The 9100-nt window shown below is 35.0% G+C and overlaps 1 protein-coding gene and 1 long non-coding RNA gene across 4 annotated transcripts; one reads left to right on the top strand and one right to left on the bottom strand.

Annotated features, from left to right (window-relative positions):
- The first annotated feature begins 2289 nt into the window (after positions 1-2289).
- Positions 2290-6571, top strand: LOC145167401 (uncharacterized). 3 transcript variants are annotated; one of them, XR_013741118.1, is made up of 7 exons: positions 2290-2338; positions 3779-3825; positions 3977-4363; positions 4456-4522; positions 5231-5309; positions 5952-6027; positions 6274-6571. It is a non-coding gene; the product is annotated as an uncharacterized LOC145167401 (long non-coding RNA). The 3 variants fall into 3 exon arrangements; XR_013741119.1 differs by lacking the exon at positions 2290-2338 and having other exon boundaries at positions 3005-3799; XR_013741117.1 differs by lacking the exon at positions 2290-2338 and having other exon boundaries at positions 3005-3825.
- A 308-nt stretch (positions 6572-6879) lies between these two features.
- Positions 6880-8741, bottom strand: LOC145163071 (pentatricopeptide repeat-containing protein At5g59600-like). Its single transcript, XM_079081976.1, has one exon. It carries the CDS (start codon positions 8531-8533, stop codon positions 6938-6940), a length of 1596 nt encoding a protein of 531 aa, XP_078938102.1. The 5' UTR covers positions 8534-8741; the 3' UTR covers positions 6880-6937.
- Positions 8742-9100: the final 359 nt, after the last annotated feature.

Below are 9100 nucleotides of genomic sequence, written 5' to 3'. Positions count from 1 at the left end.
AACTTTGACTGAACCCCAATAATACTTTGATGGGGTAGAAATGAACTAAAATTGATGAAAAGAAACTTATCAGGAGGGATAACAGCCAACAAATCTTGAAAGCTAGCAAGACACGTTTAGCAATTTAGAACCCAATTGGGGAAGAAATTATGTGGGTAACTGATGAAGGGTTCTTGGCAGTCGATGGAGAAATTAGACCAGCACCCAATTGACGTTAGGTCGGTATTACCTGTTTTGGCGGTGATGAAGCATGCGCCTCTAACCAGATCCTGTGGAAATTCCCATGTAAAGATTATAACCTTGAAATGGAACCCTATTAGAGGAATAAAAATAGAGTTGGCATGAAGAGGAAGTCAAGAGGGTGACTCAGCCACAATCCAGGAGAGGTGGCGGTAAAAGGGAATCCAAGAGTGGCAAGCAGCTCGGGAAAAGTCAAGGAAAACCCACCGCCAAGTCTTCTGCCTCATAGTGAGATCAGTCTGACCGGAAGCAAGCAGGAAGACAACTTTCATCAATAGCCAAACGACGCCGTTTCTTGAACCCCAATGTCGTCAAGCTGATGTAGGGCTGAAAGGAGTTTAAACAGGCAAGCACAGGGGCGGAACACAAGCAATGTAACCGGAGGGGCCGAAATTAAAACTTCAAACCAAAACCATATAGATAAATAAATAAAAAAAAATATTCAAAATTATAACATATCAAAGTTCAAACGAGAAAACAAATAAAGAATAATGTTAAATTGCACTTTAAATGGAAATTTTTGATATTTTGCATTTGTAAAGTCTTACATAATTGTTTCTAGTTGTTTTTTCCTGATAATATATACTACATAACAAATTTAACTAGCAATTATTAAATAACTAAATAATAAAATAAAATAACAAAAAAATTATACATTCTAACAAACATGTAACGTTTTCTGTAAAGTTACTCTCATAAATAAATAATATATTATAATTTCAAATATTTTTATTATATATTATCGACGAATAGATATTTCTTAATGTGTTTATTGTTTTTAGGTATCAATAATTACGGTATAACAAAAAGATAATATAATAAATTAAAACTAAAATGTGTATGTAAGAGTTGTCACCATTTTATAGTCTAGCATGTATCATTATACCTATGTTCAGACTCCACCATGTAGTTTATCTATGTTCACACTCTACATACTCCATCATCATATTTTTGTGATAGAACGTAAGAAAGAGAAAGAGAGTAAGCGATAGAGAGAGAAAAAAAAAATACCAGTAGTAGATATTGCTATTGTGAGAGGAGATCGGAGTGGGAGAGGCGGAGACCAGTAGTCGGTGGAGAAAAAAAGCTAGCGACAGCGAAGCGAGAGGTCGCCGTCAGAGACGCAAGAGTCCCTCGTGTGGCGACAGAGACCGGTCGAAGAGATGCAGTTGGGCGTCAATGTTACTTCCGGTGAGATTTATACGTTTTCTCTTTTCCGACGAAGAACTTTCTGGGTCTTGGTGGTTTTTAAACTCAAATCATCAGCTAAGAATACATTTATTAGACTTTTTTTTATTTATAGATTTTGAGAGATACTTTCCAAGTTTCGTGGATTAATTAGGTTCCTAATACCACGCGGTTTCTTTTGATTTTATCAGAAATTTTCGGATGTTGGTTTGACTCGATTGTTTGTTCAGATTATTGGTTTTTGAACTCAAATCTTCAATTAAGAATACTTAACTGCATTTGTTTAGTTACATTACATGTAAAAGCAAACTAAAAGCAGGGGGGGCTAATTAACAAATTGAATGATCATTAAACTTATTTTATATAAAAACAATATATATGTAAGGTATTAGAAACTTCAAAACCGGGGAGGCCATGGCCCCCCCGACCCCTATTACGGTCCGCCACTGGGCAAGCATGCAGCTTACCTCCAGCTGACGGAGGCATGGTCAAGCATGCAAGCAACCAGCATACCGTGAAATGACGGAGGCATGAGTAATGGTCGGTGGAAGCTGCTTGTCGACGTAAACACCTTAATCTTACAAAAAAGGGTCTCATATATATATATATATATATATATATATATATATATATATATATATATGATGCTTAGTTTTCTTGTTTTCATGGTGGGTTTAAACAATTTATAAAAATTAAAGATTAATTTTTCTCCATAAAACATAGATTCTTCTTAGTACTATTAAGCGCGATTTTGATTAATGTGATGTTCAAGATCACCTCGAAGTTAAAATCGTGGTGACCTAACTCCAAGGCTATGCCTTAAATTGGTGGGAAATCTTGAAGAAACAACATCGCGTGGAAGGAAGATCTAAGTCTAGAACTTACAAGAAAATGCAAAAGGCTCCCTAAAGTAAGTTTTTACCTTAATACCTTTTATAAGCTTTTCGAGCATCATTACTTGTTCCGAAATATTTTGTATGTAAAAGAGTTTATCAACAAATATGAGATCATGAGATGAGATGTAACTAAAGGAGAACAAGTGATCGTGAGATTTTTGGGTCTTCTCCCATGTGGTTAGTTTGCTTACTTATTAGATGCATAACAATGTGTATCGATTGACCTTAAAAGGAAAGAAGAAACAAAATACCAAGAAAAAGTATTAGGGATCAAGTTACTAACACAAAAATCGTTCCACCATCCATAACAAAGGCCAACCCCACCATGGGCCTGAGTAATGGTGACACTAGGATACCCGATGTTACAAATGTTAAAGGTTTATGTCTGAATAAATCCAATGTGACCTTTGCTAAAGAAGAAGAAATCACCCTTAATTTGATCATAATCACCAAAACAACAATATATATATATATATATATATATATATATATATATATATATATATATATATTAAAGAAGGACCATCTTTAGGAACAATAAAGTTCCTAAGGTTTTGCCATAATTGACCCACTTCTTTTTGTGAAATACAGTTTGCCCCCTATAATCCAAAGCCGATCCCTCTACCGCTAACTGGAGTTTGGCTGTTGCTCACCCATTTTGTAACCCAATCAGATTGCGATTGGTGTCCCCTTCCAGATCCCAATATCTTGCCGATTGTTCTAATTTTTTAACTTCATTTCTTCTGCTTCATCTCCCGTCCTTTCTCACTCTTCTCACGCTCGCTTTCTTCTTTCATTCCCACGTATTCTTCTTCCCTTGTCGGTGGCGGTGCTTCGGTTTTGATTAGCTCCATCGAAACCTCAGCTTCTTTTCTCCGCCTTTTCTCACAAAAGGTTCCTCCTTCGATTACCCGTTCGATTTTCGCCTCCAACGTAGAAGTTCTTGATTTTTTTACGTTTGCTACTTATCTGAATATGTGTTGTGAAAGTTAGTTCCATAGTCAATTTTTGCCTTCCTCCACCACCATCTCATCTATTTCTCCGAAGAAGACGGAGGAACAACATCAACCTCACCTACATCTACCGTCAGCCTCACCTCCATCACTCACCGTCGCCCACCGTCGAAGCCGTCGAAATCATCTGCTCCGTCGGATTCTAGCAGCAGCAAACATGACTTCAAAAGATTTTCCCCATTCCCTTCAGTGCCATCCACCACTTCTCATCCCACCCACCATCATCCTCTCCCACCTCCACCGTCGCCTACGTCCGCTAGGGTTCACCATCTGACCATCATCTCCGTTTACCATGGACACCACTATGACCGTCTGCTTCTACCAGCCTCGACTTCCAAAGATCGACTGCACCATCTCGATTTTCTGTTGTTGTTGGTCTTTGTTTGACGCCACCACCGGTTATCGCTTTTGTTTAACCATTTAATTCTTTTTCCTCTACAGAAAGGTGGAATTCGATTTCAGGTAACCACAATGGAATTCGTCTTCAGGTAGCCACAATTACTTCAACTGATTTACTGTTCATGATATCCCTCTTTCGTCTATCTATTTCGACGCTATTTAAACAACTAAGCTCCAATTTTTCGATTTTAGATAATTGATTGAATACTCATGGATGTTTTCTTGATCATGTCATCACAGGCTCATCGTTGCCTCTACTTTGGTTGGTCGAAGCCTCTTACAATACCTAACATACAATCTCTCCGATCAAAATATGTTTTATCTATTTGCCTCATTTTTTTAGAATTTACCGCTACGGTTGTCCAAAATCTTGCAGCATTTACTGTATTTTTTGATAATTGATAGTATTAATCTTGCGGATCAATTCTACCACCTCCCTGCTCCATCAATCTTATCCCCGTTCTCTAAAATTGTACTCTGATTGTGTTCTCTCTCTATTTACAACCTATTCTCGACCAAAAAAATAGGGAGGTGCTGGTTATAATACTAATAAGAAAAGAAGCAAATGTGGTTCGATTTAGGTTCAAGCTTCACACTTCTGACTTTTTTGAAGATATCCTTTCTCAGGTTCGAAATCTACTTTTTCATAAGTTAATGTGTTTAGTTTTCTATCGAAATCTCATCTATATTTTCTTTTCGTCTTGAAAAACATTTTTCAGATCTAGATGAAGATGAACCAAATTGGAACATGAAGGGGTTTGAATAAGGGTTATCAAATTGCATCGGGTATCAATCTATTATTTTTGTGAAATTTACTATAATTTTTGTGTTAGTTATGAACGCTTTGTAAAATGTTTATTATTCTTGATTGTTTTTTTTTGTTCTTTAATGTAGTAAATTTATGTTGTAGAGATCTGTGAGTTGGTGTAAGTGTATCTGCCTTTATTTGTTTGTGATTAGGACAATTTGTCCAATATTGTGTTTGTTAATTGCTATTTATAAGAGTTAAAATATCAAGTTTTCTGATGTTTTGTTTGGCTCAAGTACAAGTAATTCAGAGATTGCCCTTTATTTGATCTCACAATTTTCAAACAATTAGTGGCAAGATTCACACAGATTTAAAAGTGAAGTTTTTTGCTTTTATGAACAGATGTCATTGGCGGTAATTTCTATTTTGGCTGTGTTTAATTCCCCCACTCCTTTATTTTAATGCATCATTAAGTTTTATGTTATGTTTTTTTTTTTTTTACTTTGATTTAATTTTATTCTACCAAATCAATCCCTTATTACTTTTTGTTTTTTTTTTATTAATATTTTAATGATCTACATATGAATAATATATTGTAAATATATAAAACATAACTTTGTTGATTTAGATAGGTGTTTGATACGGTATTTGAGTAGACAGTTGTTAAAAAAGATTTGAAAATCTTATTTAAGACAACCCTACAACTTACCATTATCCATTTGTTGGTGATCTGACCTCAATTCCAGGTAAATCGTTGTTGATGAAGATCAGTTTAGGATAGAAAGTAGGAAACTTGCTGCTCACCTAGCATATTCTAAAGTGGAGGTCAGTTTATTTTTAGAGATTCATAACAAATGTTTATTTTATCTCATTATTTAATTACATTTCTAGTTGTGTCTATTTTATCAGGGGATATATGAAACAAAAATTGGTTTGGACAACATGTTACTATGAATGTATCTAACAACATGTTACTATGAATGTATCTATTGCATATTTGATTTATTTTGGGAAGATATAAAATCTCTTTTGGCTGAAAAGATATTTGTCATCAATTTCTACGTATACATAATTAACCTAATTTCTCTTATACTAATTTTATTTTCTGATCGTTTTAAATAATTATTTACTAAAAAACCTTTCTTTAGTTCCTTCTAATTTTTATGCATCCTTATTTTCATGGGAGGGCATGTATTTTTTAGTTTTTGACAATGAATAAATGAAATTATAAATGGGAGGCTTTTCGGTGTGGATTGCATAAGATCGGCCACATTTAATAATGCTTGTGTATCAAGTATAATGCCTAAATGGATTTTTGGCAGAAAATACCAAAAATACCCTTTCCATTGAAATGCACTATTTTTCCTTATCTTGCTTTCCCGTTTTACCCTTCCTTACATATCTAAAGTTTAATAGGGGACTAACATAGACCTAAGAAGGTTAATAGTGGTATTGATGTTTTGGCAGACAATAAGAGGAGGTTGAATTCATCCGATTGATGGCGATTACTTGGACCGAGCTTAGATTAGTCTTTACATAAATGGTGAGTTTTTACACACCTAAGAGTTTAAGATTTTCAATTGACATTAATTGGTTCAAGTAATAAATTACTTCTATTTATTACTTAGCTTTAGTTCAATGTTTCTCATATTTGTTGTCATTTGTTTCACTATATTGATTTAGATGTGAATGGAATTTTGTTTCCTTTTTAGCACTACCAGAGTAATGGATAAGGGCTATCGACATCAACAAGTTTTTTACTTTTGATTTTTAACTATTTTTTGGACAGATTCGCCCTTAATGTTGAAGAGTTTTGTTAGTCAATCTATGCATGCCCTTGATGCTAGAGAGCATGGCGTTTTTGGACATATTTGGCCTTTTCCGTGCTTCCAAGTTTTCCTTAAAGTGGACAATACAAAGAAGTTAACAGGTTGAGAGTTGTTTTATGGGAAACTTTCATTTTGGTTTATGTTGACATTTGTTTTTATTTTTATTTTTATTGGATTAACTGCAATATATAACAACATACTTTCATTGGAAGATTATTTCCAGAATTTATTGTATATATGAGTTGTAGGCTTCTTACCTATTGCTATTATCAGTAAAAAAAGATAAAAATATTTATCGTCTCAGGTTAACATGGATTGTTAACAAATCCATCTTTAACGTAATGTCACCAAAACAATTGATAAATAATCCCTTATTTTCAATACTGTTAACAAATCCATACCCCGCAAAGCGGGGTTCCTCATCTAGTTTATACTACTAGGACTTCTACAAACCAAACAATTAAAAAAAAAGGCAATAAAATCCCTTAAAAATAAATTTAAAAAGCGCAACTCAAATATTCGGCCCAAATGAAGTTATATACCTATTTCTGTATGAATCAACTTGATAACAAAAATGCCAGTATGGAAACAAATTTCATTTCCACCTTATATAAATATCAAAATTTACATTTTATCAAACAAATAACTAAACCCATGTTCCTTTTTCACCCCATGCACCTTCATAACTTCTCTTAACCTCTCAACTTTTTCCCATTCCCCTTCACCAGCATAAACATTACACAAACCAACAAACCCTCCTGGCCTCTTCACCACCTCCTCACTCATCTTTTTAGCCAAATCTCCCCTATCATACACCACACACCCATTCAAGAAAGCCCCAACCATGGAATCAGTCATTCCGACACCCAATTCCTGCATCAAATCATACGCCATTTCCATCTTCCCTGACCTACAAAGCATATCCACAACACAACCGTAATGTTCATCCCTAATCTTGACCTTTTGACTTTCTTTAACCCGCATAAAGATCGCCAAACCTTTGTCCACATATCCACCATGGCTACACGAAGCAAGAACACAAGTCAACGTGATTTGATTCGGGTCAACTCCTTCTTTTTCCATTTTGTGGAATAGTTCAATAGCTGAATCGATAATCCCGTGTTTCCCATAGCATCCAATCATTGCATTCCATGAAGCAATGTTCTTGGAACTTGTGGTGTCAAACACTTTTCTTGCTAATTTAACACACCCACATTTGGAATACATGTCAATCAGGGCACTTGAAATGAAAGGATTTGTATGCATATTTATTTTAAAGATTTGGCTATGGATTTCTCTCCCTGAATTCACCGAGCCCATGGATGTGATTGCAGGGAGGATTCCGGTGATGGTTATAGGATTGGGTTTGACTTTGGCTACCAACATTTGGTTGAATAATTCCATGGCTTTGATGGTTTGTTGACTTTGAACAAAGCCAGAAATCATGGTGTTCCATGTAACCACATCAGGAATCAAACCGGTTTTGGTCATTTTAGAGAATGTGGTGAATGCTCCATCACAGTCTCCGATTCTAGCATATCCAGTTATCAATGCATTCCATGTGAATTCGTTAGGTTCTAATCCTGTTAATATCATCTTGTTGAATAGTGATTGTGATTCTTGGAGTTGCCCAGAATTGGAATAGGCAGAAATCATGTTCGTCCAAGAAATGATGTCTGGTTGAGACATTTTATCGAACAGTTGGCGGGCGTAAAGTAGGGAGTCACATTTGCAGTACATTTCGATCAAGGAGTTGACGACAGATGAATTGGCGTGATGCCCGAATTTGTATGTCGCACAATGAACCTCTTTACCCTTGTTTGGATCACTCAAACCGACGCAACATTTCAATAGGAACTGAAAAGTGTAGCTATTAGGAACAAGATTTTTTGATTGTTGAAGTAAAGAGAAGTAGTTTATAGCTTCTTTGAAAAACCCATTGAATGTCAAAGCCGAAATCATCCAATTGTAAGCAAAAACATTAAGGTTTTCAGTGATTTGAAACATGGAATGAGCGGAAGTGAAACAACCACAGTTTGCGTAAACACCTACCAACTTTGAATGTAGAGAAAGAGAATTCATGTCAACGCCTGAAGTTAAGATGAGAGCATGGATTTGCTTGCATGGTGTTAAAGATTTTGATTTCAAGCATTTTTGTAATAAGGTGGCGAAATGATGTGGAGAAAAGGGGTTTTGATTTACAAGAAACGGGTATTTCATTCTATGAAACAATAGCTGGCCTTTCACGGAAGTTGAGGATTGCAAAAAGAGATATACTGAATTATATTTGGGTCGTGCTATAATAACGGATATTGGAAAAGCATTAGTGGCTTCAAGCTACACAAATAATACTCCCGAGCTGTCGGCATTAACCAGGTTTTGTTCTTTGATAGATGATAATCCTTCTTTTCTTTGTATTATAGAAAACACATCAAATTTTTGTTATTTTTCTGAAAGTATGAGGAACAACGATTGATACAATAAAAGCAGGTAAAGTTATTATTTTATTTATTTATTTATTTATTTTTTATATTCATTGTTTTGAAATATTTTGAGACATTAGTGAAAAAGGCAAAATCTGGGAAATTTGAATATATTTCGGTGTTAGGAAGGACTTAATGAGAAAGCTTCATTTCTATTTTGGGGATCCCATGGGTCATTCATCTGCCTTCTTCCAGTGTCAAACAACCATCCTTGATTTTCTCTTATTTACAGTCTTTAGTGAAATTCTCTATTTATTATTGTTTATAAGTTGTTCTAACTTCATTTGTGTGAGGATTGTCATCT

Source organism: Lactuca virosa, chromosome 3 (assembly GCF_052849685.1).
Source record: "Lactuca virosa cultivar CGN04683 chromosome 3, Lactuca_virosa_CGN04683_v6, whole genome shotgun sequence".
Classification (NCBI taxonomy): domain Eukaryota; kingdom Viridiplantae; phylum Streptophyta; class Magnoliopsida; order Asterales; family Asteraceae; genus Lactuca; species Lactuca virosa.
The sequence above is the reverse complement of the archived record's forward strand: the minus strand, read 5'-3'. Positions and strand labels throughout refer to the sequence as shown.

Coding starts and splice junctions, on each gene's coding strand:
- LOC145163071 (XM_079081976.1), bottom strand. CDS start 8,533: ATGAAATACCCGTTTCTTGTAAATCAAAACCCCTTTTCTCCACATCAT.